The sequence below is a fragment of the Actinia tenebrosa genome, unplaced genomic scaffold (genome assembly GCF_029948245.1).
Source record: "Actinia tenebrosa isolate PJP-AT-01 unplaced genomic scaffold, QUT_ActTen_1.0 PGA_scaffold15__27_contigs__length_11533743, whole genome shotgun sequence".
NCBI classification, from domain to species: domain Eukaryota; kingdom Metazoa; phylum Cnidaria; class Anthozoa; order Actiniaria; family Actiniidae; genus Actinia; species Actinia tenebrosa.
In genome coordinates this window covers 3,184,797-3,203,701 of record NW_028292575.1, presented here as the reverse complement: position 1 = coordinate 3,203,701, position 18,905 = coordinate 3,184,797, and the positions used below count along the sequence as shown (strand labels likewise).

The window sequence follows — 18,905 nt, the reverse complement described above, 5'->3', positions numbered from 1 at the left end:
AATTAAAACTTTACACCAAAGCTAAATAGGTCTACTATCAGGGGCGGATCCAGGGATGGCAAAACGGGTGACTAGTCACCCGCCTTTTGCTCAAATTTCTCAGTATTTCGCTACTAACAGCCACCCCCATTTTTCTCGAGTTCCTGGTAAAACCTTTGTAATAGGCACTCCCCCCCTCTAAAATTCCTGGATATCCCCCCCTGACTATTTATTTTAAAGAGCTCAGTACAGCAGTTACCGTACGCTTTTCCCGATCGTCCTGCCTAGAAATATCAAACCAATCGCAGTAGATCTCCTCCTCGAAGAAGGTGCTCTTACTAGTCGCGTTTTTATAGCATCGAGTTGGTTTCTCGCGTAACTCATCTTCGGTGATAAAATGGAGGCATGCGTCACGAGTACATCCGCTGACATTATGACATTTGCACGTTTCTGTTGATGGATAACACTTTGGGCAGCGGATACAAAAGTCGTGTTCGGCATTTTTCATCCAGGGAAAGTTTAAACGCATGGTCGTCAGTACTTTGCTGAGGAATTCAACAATGAAGCGACATAACTGTTTTAAAGGGAGCCCCACAATTCCTTGCTCGTTAATGACGCTGAAGCTGATCGTTTTTATGTCTGAGGTGACCACCAAGTCGAAACTCTTCCCAGTGTCTCCAACATCGCCAACATCATAAAACCTGTAAAAATAATTTCGGTAAAATATGTTTGATAAAATCTGTTTCGATGTCAAAATTTTAGATCGCCAGAGGGCTAAATTACACAGGGTCGATTCATAATTCCGTCTCAGCGATTTTGTTTAGGAGTTCGGAGACAGCAAGGGTGCATGACTAAGGAGAATCGGTAACATAAAATTACAATTTCTCTAGCGCTTCGAGGGATAATCCCTAACTGTTTACCGATCTTTTTTTTTTTTACCCAGAGATATATGCAGAGTTATTTTCTTTGCGAACTACCAATTTCCGCAGTTAACTTTCTTTTTAATATTCACATGATAACGAACCTGCAGAAGTTGTGGAAGAACTTCGGTCGAGGCGAATGGGGCCATTTCTCATTGCAAGTCTTGGCGATGACCACAAGCAGTCTTGGAAAGATTCCCAGAGGAAGGTGCGCACTTTTGAAGCGTACAACTAAAGTCCTTGACGTCTTCTGGTCGCTTAGCAACTCATTAGCTGATTTTGCATCACTGTTCATCAGCATGGAGGGAACGAGGAAAATGTCTGCATCATTGGACCTTTTCCAGCGGCAAAGAAGTGAAAATTTCTCCATTATCATGAGCAAAGAGCGGGTTGTTGCCTCATTCTCCCAAACGTGGTCTATCAGAGCTGGTTCCAATATCCCATCGTTCTCAAGTCTTCTCCATTGTTCTTCGTAGTCGTCTTCCCAGTCTTCGGCAGGCAGAACTGTGATGACCTTAACTATCATGTCCATAAGCCACTGCACGTCAATGATAACTATGTTTGTATCTTCAAAGTGAATGATGACTTTCAGATCATGCAAGTAGTTCAAAACTGTATTGAACTCTTCAGTATTAATGGCGATCTGGCACTGGACCGCAACGGCTTTTGCGTCATCCAGTGATATGTATTTCTTGTTTTCATTGGTTGCAAGATCTAACAACTGTTTCTCGAACTGCAGCCAACTAATAGGAACAACTTCATTTACGTATGGAAGGCTTCTTGCAACTTCATAGATGGCTGCCCTTAGGTCATCGATGGATTTTTCCTCGCTTTTTCCTGAAACTGTGTTGTTTATGGCGTAAATTCCACGAACAATGTGGTTTCCTCCAGGAGCGTCGTTGTCTTGCTTTAAATAAGAAAATATCTCTCGAGTCATTTCTACGGCGTCGTTACCTTTACATGGAATGTCTGCATGAGTACAGACGAGAAACACTGGTGGCAACCTTCTTGGGAGCTTTGGCTTTTTGGTTGTGGACTTTTGTTCTGTCATGTTAGAGGCTTTTTTCCCCTTTTGTAAGAGTTCTAGGGCGTTATCGTCAATGATCGAGGCTCCTCGATCCGTAGTCCAAAGAGACGCCACAAAGGACAACCAAAACTCCAGATAGTCCATATTTGTCATAGGGCAATGATCATCGACCTTGCGATTTGAAGATCCGTGCTTTACCATTGGTGTTGCTTTAGCGTGCATTTCGTTCTCTAGACTGTTTACTAAAACATATATTGCCTTTTTGGGAAGAAAAATTGGATGCGTTGCGTTATATACTGGCTGTCCAGCAAAGTCTAGCGTAACTAAATGAACACAATCCTGAATTTCCAACTCTTCTGGGTGTTGGAGAATGTTGGTTGCTCTCTCAGAGACTTCTTCAGGAATCGGATTACCTTTTCTACTTTCTTGGAAAAGTACTGGATCGCTTGGTGTGCTTGTCTTTTTATCTACTGATTCGTCTCCAACAGCAATTGCAGTTTCACTGTCATTCTCTATCCTTTTTTCCTCGACATTCAAGCTTTTGTTATTTTCTTTGACAAGGCTTCCTACTGTTTGATCTACTTCTTCGACAGGATACGCTTGGCTAAGATGCTCTTCTTCTTCAACGTCTTCCTCAGTTGATCTCAGTTCATGTTTAGGGTTATCATCAAAGGATGCTAAAAGGTTTTTAGCAACCGCTCTTGCTGTACAATCAACGAGGGAGGTCTCGAACGTCTCGTCCTTATGCCAAACATCTGCTTCTGCTTTAGAGAGGGAGCGATGTACTCTAACGCCTTCGGTACTGTCTTCCTCAGGATTGAAGTCTTCACCTAAAATTAAAATGCATTTTATTATCAAATTATTTAGTTTTTAAATATATCTTGTTTAATGATTTATAAAACAAAAAAAACTTTAGTGAGCTAGCATTATGTAGGATGCTCGCCATACGTTTTGCCAGATGATTTTCCTGTCTACACATACAAACCCTTTACCCTCTAAATCAGTATTCATGTGTCGTTTTAAAACTGAATATGGTTAGAGTAGATTTTATATGAAAAGTTATTTTTCAGAAGGTTTGCAATCCCTTTTAATTAGCACCCCTGGATACGGCCATAGATTTTAAAAATACTGTAAATAGTACTATTCCGTATTTAAGTGGATTTTCTTACGTCTTAAAGATCTTAAAAGGCTTGTCTTTCCTGCACCGGACTGACCAACTAGTACCACTGGAATACGACAGTATTTCGCTTCGCCACTTTTAAGTGCTAAGTCGTAAGCTTCTTGTGCCTTTGGGCCACGGGCCAGGATCTCTCCAGGCGCTGCAAAAAATAGAAATAAAAATTAAAAAATCCTATTTTGACAAATGTATACATTGGAAATATTTATCATATTTCTTTGCTGGCCGAGTCTACTCTTTTGCTTTTTCTTTTGCTGTAGGAGCATCAAAAGAAAAACAAGGATACTCTGCCATCAGCAAGGAAGGTATTTCATATAGACTTTAAATTTAGGAAAAAAAACAATTGTTCGTTGTCTGACTTACTTGTATCTGGAACTTTAAGGGTCCTAGAAACATTTATGAAGATACAAAGGTAAAGCGTTAAAATAAGATTGGTTTTATTAATAAGAAAAGCTTCTGGGTAAAGAATTAGAGACTAACCTTGCTAAAATGCTAGCACATCTCATGAATTGAGGAATTTTGTCAACTATCTTTTGTGGAGTCCATGATCAATTTTCAAGCATTCTATCCCATTCATCATGTTGAAGATGAATGTCCATCTGATTTGAAACAGTTTTAAAAATTAAAGGTCTCGTTCAATAAATTTCGTGTAACTCCCCTTTTGAAAATCATACTTTAGTGAAGCATGGGCAAAAAAAGCGTTTGCAAATTTTGCGTAGGTCTCCGCGGTATCTTGATGCCTGAGCCCTGTTTCAATTCCCTTACTTAGATTTCCCTCAAGGATGTTAAGTAGGTATAATTTTTAGATTTTCAAAAACGAATAACCGTCCCAAAAAATTTAAGAGGAAAAGTTTTTTCAATAATGAGCAATAATGGCAAAAAGCGCCAAAAACTAGACTTTCGTATGAGTTTTGATCCCAATTTTCGTTTTGGGTTAACACTCAAAACCTTTTTTAAACAGTTAGAAACTGGTGTACTATGCCTGTTTGAAGCGGTATTTTCAATTGTACAAAGATGTTTTGTTGCATTTATGTTAGAATGTTGCTTTGTCAGGTTTTTTTTATAGAAAATATATGGGAAATAAGCAAATTAAGGCCTAAACCTAATTTTCGAATAAAATTTTTGCTTTGGGTTAACACTTTGATTCCACCGTTCATCGGTCATCTCCACTTCCAAACAAGTTAAACTTTCTGAACAACAAGATTTTAGCCTTGTACAACAGCCTTTCTTCAAGAAAATAGTTTTTGGCGCTCACTGCTTGAATACGAAAAGAATTCTCTCTTAATGCAAAAAAATTAAAAAATCATACCGTAGTTTCAGAGGTGGAGGTGGATCTATTTACAATGCGTTCATAAGACAGCTTAACGGTAAATTGCTCGTCATCTTTAGATGTGAATGGATATGTTCGTCTTTCAGAAATACGGATGTAGGAAAGATCAAAATCAGTTGGCGGGTTTTCTTGAAATAATTCAAGACCATGATTTGGTTTAACTTTCATGTTGTCGCGGATAAAGTTAAAAAGAACGTCTACTTCTTTGTCTTCAACCTGTTCTTGACATTTTGAACCTGTTGACAAAAAAAGTATATATATCTCGTAAGAGCTCCTCTCCTCTCCTCTCCTCTCCTCTCCTTTTCCAAAGTTCACATTACCCTGAATCGTTTACCTGAATCGATGATAAAACGAAAGTCCAGTTCCTCTGCAGGCTGGAAGACGTCCACAATAGCTCTTTTCACAGTAGATCCACATAGATAGAAATATGGTTCAGTATCAGATCTTTTAATCACATTGGCAAGTGGTTCACATTTTGGGATATTTCTGTAGGTCACTGCATTAGTTGTGGCATCAGTTGCTAGAAATATCTGAAAGTGTGGAATACAAAAATGAATATATAACTAACTAGCTAACCTCTGGCTTATTAAACATCTATTTGTTTTTGTTTTGTTATTTTTTTGTTTTGTTATGTTATGTTATGTTATGTTATGTTTTGCTTTGTTTTGTTTTTGTTTTTGTTTTTGTTTTTGTTTTTGTTTTGTTTTGTTTTGTTTTGTTTTGTTTTTTGTTTTTTGTTTTTGTTTTGCTTTTGTTTGTTTGTTTGTTAAGTTTGTTCGCTTTGCACTGTGTTTACTTTCACCCAGGTACTAGCACCGTACGTTCTTGAAACATTAATTTTGCAGAATCGAAAATATTTTTTTCTAAAAACGGTTTTTGAGCCAAACGTTCTCATAATTTCAGCCTATATATGGATAACCTGCCGGCATTCTCATCCAATTCACGCAGTCTGTCTGTTTGTCGTTTCTTTGCCAAATTTGATTTACGACAACAAAGTAAAATGTAAATGACTTAAACGAACAAGGACAATCTGTCGCTCTAAAACTATTAAATTGAACAATACCTATGTACGCATATTAGTCCCTAGGGTTTACAGTACTTCATTAATACGTATTAGTCCCTAGGGCTTTAAAGTATTCGCTGTAATGTAACACTTATAGAGTCATTAAACTGATGATGGACGATGGATATCGTCCGAAATATCTATTCAAGAAACTTCTAGTTATTCTTTTTGTCTATAAAATGTAAATAATAATAATAATAATAATAATAATGATGATGATGATGATGATAATAATAATAATTATTATTTAAACATTTTATAATAAAATTGAACGATAAGAACATGTTAAAAATGTGACGACGTTTCGACGTTGCACAACGTCATTATCAAGTCAAAAATGAACTAGAAAAGTAAAATATATATAGAAAATATATATAGATGTAGATCGTTTAACGTTAACGCGACAAGTTCCATAGTAAAAGCCAAACTAGGATGTAGATCGTTTAATGTTAACGCGACAATGAATCAGCTTTTTCAGTTTAATGGCAATTTGTACGAACAAATAGAAGGCGTTGCCATGGGGTCGCCTTTAGGCCCCTTAATGGCCAATGTTTTCATGTGCCACTTGGAAGATCAACTTGTATCTAATGGAAACCTACCTAATTTCTATCGAAGGTATGTAGATGATACGCTTGTTATCATGCCTGATGCTAATACTTCGAGGGATTTTCTGTCAGCGTTAAACGATCTACATCCTAGTTTGGCTTTTACTATGGAACTTGAAAAAGATGGAAAAATTGCTTTTGTTGGCATGGAAATTACAAAACAAGGAACAAAGTTGGAGACAGAGGTGCATAGAAAATCAACAAACACTGGTTTGCTCTTGCATTTTCATAGTCATGTTGATAACAGGTATAAAGAATGTTTACTTAAAACCATGGTACACCGGGCCAAAGCATTGTCATCTACATCTAAACCTTTGGATCGTGAATACGGAAAAATTCGTACTTTTTTCACGCTTGAATTAACCCAAAGGTCTTATTGATTCTAATGTAAATAGAAATCGGATCGAGTTATCAATACGCTCCCGAACATTCAGTTGAAGACCGAATCGTTAGGATAAGCATTCCTTTCAAAGATCAGAAGGCATCAAATGCAGTGAGAAGACAACTTTGTGGATCAAACTTGGATTAACTATACAACCTGTCTTCACCAGCAAGAAGTTAGAGCAAATCCTTAAACCTAAAGAGGAGAAACCTTCCATTGTGAATCAACACAGTGTAGTATACTATTACAAATGTGATCTGTGTGATGCGAATTATGTGTGCTACACAACGAGATATTTACACCAGAGGGTAGCGGAACACAAGGCTCCTACGTCATCTATTGGAAAACACGCCCGAGAACATGGTCCCTTGAGCGACAGCCAATTCAAAGTTTTGAAAAGTGCAAAGACAGATTTGACTGTCTCATTAATGAGATGCTGCTGATCAAACAACTCAAACCTAGTTTGAATGTACAATCAGATTCCATATGTGCCAAACTTTTTGTCTGATTATGTTATTATATATCTATTTTATATCTATTGTTATTATTTCTATATATATTCTACTTTTCTAGTTCATTTTTGACTTGATAATGACGTTGTGCAACGTCGAAACGTCGTCACATTTTTAACATGTTTTTATCGTTCAATTTTATTATAAAATAATAATAATAATGATAATAACAATAAAACAATAAAAAAGAGATTATGAATATAAAATAACAAATATATGTACAAATTACTTATATATCAATTAAAAAAAACATATTTGTAAAATAAATTAATTTAACTCGAAACACGAGACCAGCTCTTCACACTGATATAATATTATATTAAAACTATACATTTATTAAATTCTAAATAATTCTAAATTTCGGCTACATTGGCGTTAAGGTTAAAGTCATTCATGAATTCATTGTCTGATAATAATAATAATTATTATTATACAGCTTCTCATTAATCCCATATAGGTAACTGTCCAATTATTTTCTTAATTGAACAGGTCTTGTTAATATGGGATTAATTAGGCAGCAACATAATTAATAGGTAATGGGATTTCATGCTCCCCAATAAAGAAATAATTAGACTCGGAAATTTCCTCTGACTGCCAAATTGGACTCGGCCTACGGCCTCATCCAATTTTGTCAGTCCTCGGAATTTTCCTCGACAGCATGGAGTCCTATTACTTATACTAAAAATAATAATAATAATGATAATAATAATAATAATAATAAATAGGTGCTTATAGGGCGCATTTCTAGCCTCAATGCGCCTAGCATCGCATATATATATGATTAACTAAAAATAATGTTTTTTTGAAATAAAAACGTCTTAAGTTTAGCTTTGAAAGTTTCTACTGTTTCTGCTCTTTCAATATGTTCAGGAATTGAGTTCCATAATTTCGGTGCAAATGGAGATTTTAAGAAAGCGCGTCCGCCATAGGAATTGGATTTGATAGATGGGAGTGAGCAATAGATAACAATGAGCGAGTTGATGATAGTGATAGACATTGGACTATACCAACCTTTACCCGAATCACTTTACATGACGGCGTGGAGTACACAAATTCGTAACGAACGAACGGAATACCCTTTTCAGTTTGATTTTCCATCCATCCAATCAGGTTGTGGTATTCGAGACCGTCAACAATACCTCCTACAAATTTTATTCGCCATTTTGTTGCGTTTGAAGTGTTTTCCCATTTCACGTGGCTCAGCAGTTCCTGTGCATCAAACTCAGTGCCTATTTCATCTGAAAAACCAGCAAAAAAAAAAAAAAAGGATTTTGAGAGCGAATTGACAGATGAATTTCAGAATTCAGGTTATAAAGTTTTACACGATAAAAAGCAGCATATATCTACTGCAAGTTAACGGAACGAAATACCAATAAACCCGCGAGGAAAAAAGCGTTACAATCTAGAAGACAGGGGAAGTGCAAAAACGAAGGAATCATGGGGAGGGAATGAATTAAGAAATAAATGAGAGAAAGAAAGAAGAGCTAAAGAGGGAAGATGAAAATAGAAAACAAAAAGTATACAATATGAACACGGCCTCAACATCATTAGTATGAATGGACTACAGGCAGAGATCCCGCAAACACTGACAAGTTACAAGACAAATTAACTTGCACACCATATTTGGCATTAAAATGACACATCATGTATTTCAGAACGATTTTTTAAAATCCTTTAAAGTGCTTATAAGCCTTTAAAATCAAATTAGTTAGCTTAAACTGCTTAAATTGTTCGTAAAGCTAGCTTCGATGCCAGTAGAAGGGACTATTGCTCAACATTACATTCAGTATTAAAGAACACTTACCATGGTTTACGTTAGATAAATATATGTGTCCAAAGTGGGACCATATGTTGTGTATCACATCTTCCTTTCGGCCGCTTTCTTTATGTATCGACTCTAAAACTTTGATCATTTGACTTGAAAAGCTAGTACAGTCAGTACTGTAGCTGGACTGATCCTGAAAACGAGAAAATAGGAAGTAATAAAGAAACACATAAACATGGATTTTAAACTCATAAATAAATATTTCTCCTTAGAACAGATTACATTTCAGTAAACGATAGAATAGATACGATCGAAAAATGAAAAAAATCTCACAAAAAAAGGAATTAAAAGGACGGGTATAAGAAGACAAAATAACAGAAAAACTGTTGATCAGACATAAAAACTCATAGTTCCGACTCGATCACTGGTGCAGCAGTTTTCTCAGTGTAATTAAAAGATTGTCCCACAAAACAGCTACATAAACAAACACACACGCGCGCGCACACACACACACACGCACACACACGCACACACACGCACACACACACACACACACACACACACACACACATAACTAAAACAATACAAATATTTTTTTGAACATATTGATTAGTATTTTAGACAGTTAAGCGGAATGAACCTACCTTATTGAAAGAATCCTTGAGTTTAACTTGAAAAAATTTAGAATCCGCATCTACGGGCTGTAGCACGAAGCCGGAACCATTCGAATGAACGAATGGAAATCTCCTACATTCTTTGTAGTCTTCCGTTTGAGTTTTTAGGCCATTACTCTGACGAAAAAATTATAAGTTAATACTCATGAGTTAATTGGAAATAATATTTAATATGTTGATTTTAAAGATTTCTAGATTGATCATTAAAATAAACTGTTTTTAGATATATAACAACAAGGTATTAGTGATAATGTCAGACGTTATACCTTCAGAACAGTGAAATAATTACTCCTGTTTTGCTAAAACAATAATTAATTCCTACCTGAAATTTTTGTTCTTTTTATTAAATTTTTATGACAACGCTCTTGCAATTCGGGGTAGTCTTAGATATTCTGCTTTTCCCAGCACGTGAAAGCTGCATGTGCTGCACGTGATCACTTCAAGGTGGCGTGATGCTTGCACGCACGCGACAATGACTGGATAAAAAGGCGGGAAGAACTTCAAAGAAACAAGAACAAGAATTTTTTTTTTTTCCAATGCATTTTTTTCTTTACTTGTACAAGAACATAATCAAAAGGTAAGCTGTGGTTAGTTTTGTTCATTGTTGTCGCCAAACTTTTGTCTTGATATTCTCTCTCTGTCTTTCTGTTTATTAAGCTTAATACATCTTGGTTGTCATTTGAGATTCTGCTTGCAGTTTTAAAGTGTGTGTCTTGTTATTCCGTCTGGTTCTTTTTGTAAGTGTGTTAGAAGGTTTGCTTTCTTTCTTTTTGAGTGTGTGCGTCTTGCTTTGTTTTGTAAGTGGTTTCTCCACTACTTCACTACTTCAACATACTTAGAGCTATTGAAAATATATCAACGGTTTTTATCCTATTTTCAGATAATGCTCTCTATCACGGTTCCTCTGCCATAGTAATAAATATAGGTCAATTAAAATTTGAACAAGGCAAACCGTGGTGAGTTGTTTTGTTGTTCTCGGTTTCCCTCGGGACAGAATTTCTTCCAAGTAGCACCTAAAACATCATTTAGAGGAATCGTGAAGGACACTCTTGTTTACTTACAATAATTTCCTTTATTTTGAGTTTTGCTGCATATCGATTTTCTGCCTCTCCTTCTATAATAAATGTATTGGTCTGATTTTCATAACGAATGTCAGTTGTGGTGTCCTTCATTAGTCTATGAATAGTTCGACCACTTCTCCCGATGACAAACCCAACCAGGTTTGAATCTGGGACAGGAACTGTTGTAATATATTCTTCTGCATTCTACATACCAAAAGATTAAAAATTTAGTATCATAAATATATTTTCAATACTCTAATTGGTGCTCACATGACCACACATGCAATACATAGCATTACTATACTTATCCTAATAAAAATAAAATAATAATAAAAATAATAATAATAATAATAATAATAATAATAATGTCTTTGTTTTCGAGAGGGTGACACGTGACAGTAGCCAACTCTCCATTGACAAATTTGTGGCCCTTATGTTTAACATCTCTAAGTGAGACTGGATTGTCATATCATCACTGTCATATCATTCACTGTCATATCATTCACTGTCATATCATTCATTGTCATTATCATTCATTGTCATATCATTCATTGTCATATCAATCATTGTCATATCATTCATTGTCATATCATTCATTGTCATTATCATTCATTGTCATATCATTCATTGTCATATCATTCATTGTCATTATCATTCATTGTCATATCATTCATTGTCATTATCAATTCATTGGTTCATTATCATTCATTGTCATTATCATTCATTGTCATTAGCATTCCTTGTCATATCATTCATTGTCATTATCATTCATTGTCATATCATTCATTGTCATATCATTCATTGTCATATCATTCATTGTCATATCATTCATTGTCATACATTCATGTCATATCATTCATTGTCATTATCATTCATTGTCATATCATTCATTGTCATTATCATTCATTGTATACATCAGTGTCATTCATCATTGTCATATCATTCATTTCATATCATTCATTGTCATATCATTCATTGTCATATCATTCATTGTCATATCATTCATTGTCATATCATTCATTGTCATATCATTCATTGTCATTATCATTCATTGTCATTATCATTCATTGTCATATATCATTCATTGTCATAGTCATTCATTGTCATATCATTCATTGTCATATCATTCATTGTCATATCATTCATTGTCATATCATTCATTGTCATATCATTCATTGTCATATCATTCATTGTCATATCATTCATTGTCATATCATTCATTGTCATATCATTCATTGTCATATCATTCATTGTCATATATCATTCATTGTCATATCATTCATTGTCATATCATTCATTGTCATTCATTGTCATTATCATTCATTGTCATATCATTCATTGTCATATCATCATTGTCATATCATTCATTGTCATATCATTCATTGTCATATCATTCATTGTCATATCATTCATTGTCATATCATTCATTGTCATATCATTCATTGTCATATCATTCATTGTCATATCATTCATTGTCATATCATTCATTGTCATATCATTCATTGTCATATCATTCATTGTCATATCATTCATTGTCATATCATTCATTGTCATATCATTCATTCTGTCATATCATTCATTGTCATATCATTCATTGTCATTATCATTCACTGTCATTATCATTCATTGTCATATCATTCATTGTCATATCATTCATTGTCATATCATTCATTCATTGTCATATCATTCATTGTCATATCATTCATTGTCATATCATTCATTGTCATATCATTCATTGTCATATCATTCATTGTCATATCATTCATTGTCATATCATTCATTGTCATATCATTCATTGTCATATCATTTCATTGTCATATCATTCATTGTCATATCATTCATTGTCATATCATTCATGTCATTCATTGTCATATCATTCATTGTCATATCATTCATTGTCATTCATTCATTGTCATATCATTCATTGTCATTATCATTCATTGTCATATCATTCATTGTCATTATCATTCATTGTCATATCATCATTGTCATTCATTGTCATTCATCATTCATTGTCATTGTCATTCATTCATTTGTCATATCATTCATTGTCAATCATTCATTGTCATTATCATTCACTGTCATTATTGTCATTCATTGTCATATCATTCATTGTCATAATTCATTGTCATATCATTCATCATGTCATATCATTCATTGTCATTATCATTCATTGTCATATCATTCATTGTCATATCATTCATTGTCATTCATTGTCATCACTGTCATTCATTGTCATATCAGTCATGTCATTCATTGTCATTCATTCATCATTTCATTATCAATCATTCAAATTATCATTCATCAATAATTATTATTAATTATCAATATCATTTGAATATCATTATCATTAATTATCATTTATTCATATCATTAATTATCATTTTCATCAAACAACATTATCCTCGTTAAGTCATTCCAGCATTAGCATTATCTAAAATATCATTATCAATTTTAATTATTTTCATTTTCATTTTCATCACACCATCAAATAACTTTATCATCTCATCGTCATCATCATCATTATCCTTCACTGTTTTGTAATTGATAATTATCAATGAACACTGATATTTGATGTTGACTCTTTCATGTACAAAATTATCAAGTAGAACATTAATTTATTAATTATAAATATTTCAATAGCTTATACCATTGCTGCAGCTTCTTGACAATGCTTTCTGCCATGTTTATAAATCAAATATTGTATTGACAAAAGAAAGGTAGAAATCAATTTTCATGTATTGAATGATATCCATTCCTGCAAAACACAAATGTTTCAACATCAAAATTAATATCTTAATACTCCATATTCACTTTAACTGGATTTCATTTCGTAATACTATATAACAATGTCCCATAACTAATTGCTAATCATCCTCACATAACACTGGGAAATTTAAAACAGACTTTCAGTGTATTCATTTTTAAGGAAAACTAAATCATGGCTGCATGTACTGAATTAAAACTGTTAATCCCTGCACAGTAAAACAACACTGGGGTGGGGATTTGAAATTGAAAAATTATGTGGCCCCTTCCTGACAAGAAAATTTAAATCAGGTGTTTCTCCATGTTTCTTTATAACTAAAAAAAGTAATTCTTATTCAAGTAAGAATACTATAACTAACTAACCTAAGTTCAGACATTTTCGTTGCAATACTATTTAATAGTGAGTCTTTAAAAAATTCACTTTTAAGGGAGCATTTTTTCTTTAGAATGGGCATGGGGGAGGAGAAAGGGCAGACAGAATTCACATACTTAAACTTTTATGATAGAAAAATCATAAACCCTAATCCCAGCTTTAATAAATTAATATAAATATATATATATATATATATATATTGTGATCCTAATAGCCCATTAGTAATGTCCCATTCTTCTTCAGTGAGACATTGTTTTGATTGAATTAATACTTACAACAAAAGCTAGAACTTCAGTATTAAATGTTGTTAATGATGTTGCTTGCATGCAATGGCTACTTATTTGACTGAGTTGTTGCTTTGTTTGATTGAGCTTTTTTATTATTGAATATCTGGTATTAATTTTTTCTTATTTATTCTTTTTTTTTTTTTTTTTTCTCTTTGTCTGCCGACACTCACTAAATATGTTTTGTCTTTTGGCAAGTCAATTGCAAATTATGCGTCTCACTTTCTGGTTTGACGTCAAATAACTTGGTGTGTCTAAAAAAAATATTTGCAACCTTTTTATAGCTATAATACATTAAAAATTAAGTTATAACACACACAACATTCAACTCACATGTTGATTTTTTATTCATTGTCAAAGTGGATGGAAAAACAAATTTTAAATGTCTGACTGAGGTCAACTGATAAACAATCATTGGAAGCAAAAGTATGTTAGAAATGAACGCAATAATGTAGAAAAACCTTAAGGAAAAGGGTGGTGGGGGAGGGGGTTTCATGGCTTACTTAAATCTTCCAGGGGGTGAGAAATTAAGTGGAAGCCAGGAGGGAAGAAGAAAAATCGTGGCATCTTTCATCTTATCTACAGTTATAAATGTGGACAGCTCCTATTTATTAATGTGAGTTCAATAGCTTCCTAATATGATGTTTCTGTGACAGGTGTAAGCCTAGTGCAAATATAACTGAACTCGACTACTAGCAAAATACATTATGGGTGTAATTAAACCAATGCAATAATTCTTAAACAGTAGAAAATTATAACCTCAGGTACTTAAAGCATAAGGGATTAATCCTAATTAAATTGGCTTGGGATGAATGGTGATATGGATTCCAAAGGGAGGGGGCAGCATTTTTTGTTTTTTTGTTTGTTTGTTCGTTTGTGTATTTGTTTGTTTGTTTGTTGTTTTTTCAACCAAAGCTAAGGGGGAAACAATCAATTTGACAATAACTATATATTTCAGCAATTCTAGCAAGGGGGCACAAATTTTAGGTTCAAAGGGATTCATGCAATAAAACTAAAGTTGTTTCAACTTGGTGACTATGTAAGGTACATAGGGGCCACATAGTCTCCCAACCAATCAATTATTGGGTGCAAATAATGGTGGTCTTTATTATGGTAGCCCATCTCCTAATAAATGGCGTTCAACATGACTTGTAGATCTTGTATATGGTATCCCAAAAAAAAACGCTTAAAAATAATGATTTCCAAATGCAAATCTTTTTTTTTTTTAATTTTTCAATTAAGTTTTCTTTACCATTTAAAAATTTTTGTACAAAACTGGGAAATACTCCATTAAAGAAAGACGCCATTACAGCGAAATTTATCTGTGGAGTCAAGATTGTTTGTTAATTGACTTTTTTCCAAGTTTAGAGACGGATACATTTTTTTCTTGAAATGGGGCTAACTCTATCCCACTTCATAAACTAAATACTTATGCTGATATTAAGATAAAAACGAATTCAAAGTTGAAGACAACTTACTTGATTTGGAGACATTGAAGAGTCAGAAGTGACCGGCACCTAATGCTTCGTCTATTTTCCAAACAGAAACCACTTATATTTTAACGATGATCCTCTTTCTTAGGATCTTATATTACCACTCTCATGTTTTAACCATACTTAGACTCTATAAGAGAGCAAATCGCTGTATATATTCTACATACTTAAGGCTTAAAAACCCCCCTCAAAAAAAAAAATTTCTTCTCGCTGCAATTTCCAAGAAATCTCTAAAAATGTCAAACTTTTGTACTTGGGGGGCTCCCAAAGTAAGCAATTTTTTTAAATAACGTATTAAATAGATCGTATGGTTTTTTTAATCTTCTTTCTGTTCGTTTTACTCTAGGTTGTCATTAAAAGTGTTACTGGTCTGTATTTTCTGATAAAAGTCAAAAAAGATAAAGATATCGGGGTAAAAATCATGATCGTCTTATCCCTTCCCTCATTGCGTTTTTTATGCCCAGTGGCCCTCGTTTTCATGGGTTGTGAGCTAGACAAAACGTATATATCCAAAAATAGAAATCGAAAGCGGAAGAAATATCCTTTCTCTCTCCGTCGAAGCATTTTAATCAAAATTCCCCATGACGTCACATCTTGTTTATGAGGAGGGCAGAATGGTAAATAACAATAAGAATTTGGACTAATTGAGCTGAATTGATATCTCTGATACAGTCAACTACGGGCATTAACGTTGTCCACCAAAAAAGACATTAAAAAATTTACACATTTACACTTTACACATTCAGACTAAAAGAAATATCACGTGTTTCCTCGAAGGGTCTGGCATAAAACAAACGCTGAAATACCATTCTCCATCTTAAATCCTCACTAAATGGTCGGGGCATTCTGGATTTTCGATTCACGAGTTGAATTTTACATTTAAAGTTCAGGCTGACGCACACGAGGCAAAGAATACATAATGAAACACGTGATATGTCTTTTAGTCTAAATGTGTAAATGTGTAAATGTAACATTTTATATACCGATGTCTACCCAACAAGTAGAAATGTACAGTGCCATTTTTCCCGCTGGCAAATATTATCAATTAAGACTTTGCGATTTTACTAATATCAGGTCACATGCAATTTGCCTGATTCAGCTGATTCAAAATTCAATCGGCATAATGTTCACACACTTATTTTACCCTCTGGATGTTTTTTTTTTTTTTCTTTTCTTTCATATTTACTAACTGCTTCAGGGACTTTTGCAAAATGTCACATAATTGTAAGCCAACATTTTACAGCTTTGTCAGCAAATAACTGAGCTTTTTGATTTTTGTACTCATTTTCGTAATTATTAACCGCTGGCAGAAGTAAATGTGGACTTAATATATAGTTCAAGTTCAAGTTCAAGTTTATTCAATAAATGAATGACTTTATTTATACACACACATCACAAGAGAAATAGCATATTAGTGACATAACTAGAATCATAAATAGAAACAAACATTTTACAGTAAGTATTTACAAATATAGTGTAGATAAAGTAAAATGAACATTGAAAATATACACCACTGACCTGCAAATAGTAAGGCATATAGGATTTTCACTACAGCGCTGTTTCACTCTCTCCTCAGGTGAAGTGGTCTTTTATACAAACTTGTCGGTCTTATGGACGAATACATATATATACACTTATATACACTATTTCAATAAAGTTAGTCACCTGTAAAGCTACAGAGTTGAGACCGACAAGGATTATGGATAGATACATTTTACATGTTTCAACCGCTTGATAACTGTGGATGGACTTGAGATCTTCTACCAGTTAAAAGTTAACCTCCTCTGAGCATCCTCAACTGCTGCAGTTTGTGTCAAAAGCATTACTTGTTGGATATATAACATTTCCCCATGATTCTCAGAAATCTCAGCTTTCTAGGTTTTGGTGACTAACTTTATTGAAATAAGTATATATACCCAAGTGCATTGTTCACGTTTATAACCAATACGAATTTGCTATACATACATACAGTGCTTTCCATAATAAATTTTCATCTGTGAACGATTTTCGCTCAAAGTCACATAATTTCAGTAATGTTTAAGAAGTAGTCAACACTCTCAGTGTGCGTCCATTGACTTAAATATGGATGCATGCAGGAGGCTATTGAGCATTGGAGAAGGATATAAAGATTGCCATGAGGCTATTAGTTCAGTGTGACTATAGTTTCTTAAGTGTTTAATAGCCAACAATAATACATCTATAATTCTATAACATTTATAATTGATGCGACTTTAAGTGGTTTATCACAGTTCAGTTGAGTGCCCGTGCTAAAAAGAAAAAATAATCGAGGGCCACAAGTTAATCAGTTAACAAAATTACTCTCACGTGTCATCCTCATGAAATAAAGTCTTCAATCAGTCAATTAAAAAAAACATATCCTGAGGTATGGAGAAAATGCTATTAGCTATAGCAGAATCTTTGATAGGATCGACATATGATATCCATTCCTTCTCAAAAGGATCTAATCAACCCTATCTATTTTGGTCGACCATTCAATAAGTATTGGATGTATTCATCCCCCGGGGGGAGGGAGGGGGGGACTCCTTTATATCACGAGAAGGCGGGTGGTGCTCGTCGTACCTTTTAAGGGTCAACATCAGCGATCTGGTGCCTTTTAATGATAATAATAATAATAATAATAAAAATAAATAACTTTATTGACAATAATAATTAACTAATAATTCATTATAATATGAGACGTGATAAGAATATTGCTATAATTATAAAACAAAAAAGGAGAGATTATGAATATAAAATAACAAATCTATATAATATTTACTTATTTATCTATGAAAACATATTTGTAAAATAAATTAATAGCTCAAAACAGGAGTCCAGCTCTTCACACTGATATAATACTATATTAAAACTATACATTTATTATTAAAATCTAAATATTTCTAAATTTCCGCTACATTGGCGTTAAGATTATTAAAGTCATTCAAGAATTCATTGTCCCTTAAAAAAAAGTACTGACTTAATTATTTCAAAAGATAATCGAGGTTCTAATCCATGTTATAGTACTTGCATATGTGTCCCCTGTCTTCTTGGTTAATTTCTCAGTAAGGTGCCCCATTCCTCCATTTATACCAAAAACTAAGGGCGTAAAAGTTCCCATATCGACAATCGATTACTCTTTGCTGGTTACTTTCTCTTTTTTTCGCTTTCTTGATCCTTGAAGATTGTATAGAAGTGGATTTGTTTTGGGTTGCTCTTAGGAATTAACATGCGATACTCTTACATCAAAAAATGCAGTTACTCCCGCCTGTGCCCAAAACGATCCAGCTTTGATGTCGAGCCTTGCATCCTGGACTTGTGCTAGTAGATTTTAGATTAAATTGTTCGCCATCCAATGGGATAAGCTGTGGCTCCTTTTGAACGTTGTTGCAAACCTTGTTTAAAAAGTATGGCAAGTAGATTACGGACATTGTCATGTCTTTGTGCAACAAATCTCCCCTTTTAAAGATAGTGCAAGGTTACGCGAAAGGTTTGTC

The 18,905-nt window shown here is 33.9% G+C and overlaps 2 protein-coding genes and 1 pseudogene across 6 annotated transcripts in view; 1 reads left to right on the top strand and 2 right to left on the bottom strand.

The window, feature by feature from the left end:
- Positions 1–4,550, bottom strand: part of LOC148910852 (uncharacterized) — a 30,529-nt gene extending 25,979 nt beyond the window's left edge. For 4 of the 5 annotated variants that reach the window (XM_089030280.1, XM_089030283.1, XM_089030278.1 and 1 more), the window contains exons 1-6: positions 4,413–4,550; positions 3,584–3,702; positions 3,467–3,489; positions 3,096–3,245; positions 1,004–2,756; positions 239–680 (exon numbers count right to left, since the gene is read on the bottom strand). In XM_089030280.1, coding sequence (XP_088886406.1) covers positions 239–680; positions 1,004–2,756; positions 3,096–3,245; positions 3,467–3,489; positions 3,584–3,609 — 2,394 coding nt within the window. In that variant the 5' untranslated portion in view covers positions 3,610–3,702; positions 4,413–4,550. The remainder of the gene's footprint in view (positions 1–238; positions 681–1,003; positions 2,757–3,095; positions 3,246–3,466; positions 3,490–3,583; positions 3,703–4,412) is intronic. The other variant, XM_089030284.1, reaches the window with a different exon arrangement.
- Positions 4,551–6,022: 1,472 nt separating this feature from the next.
- Positions 6,023–6,991, top strand: LOC148910851 (uncharacterized; annotated as a pseudogene).
- A 2,427-nt stretch (positions 6,992–9,418) lies between these two features.
- LOC148910850 (uncharacterized) lies at positions 9,419–13,155 on the bottom strand. Its single transcript, XM_089030294.1, has 4 exons — positions 13,146–13,155; positions 10,496–10,699; positions 9,757–9,932; positions 9,419–9,551 (listed from the first exon to the last, which is right to left on the bottom strand). The coding sequence occupies exons 1-3, from the start codon at positions 13,146–13,148 to the stop codon at positions 9,786–9,788; spliced, it is 354 nt and encodes a 117-aa protein (XP_088886420.1). The 5' UTR covers positions 13,149–13,155; the 3' UTR covers positions 9,419–9,551; positions 9,757–9,785.
- Between the last annotated feature and the right edge of the window lie 5,750 nt (positions 13,156–18,905).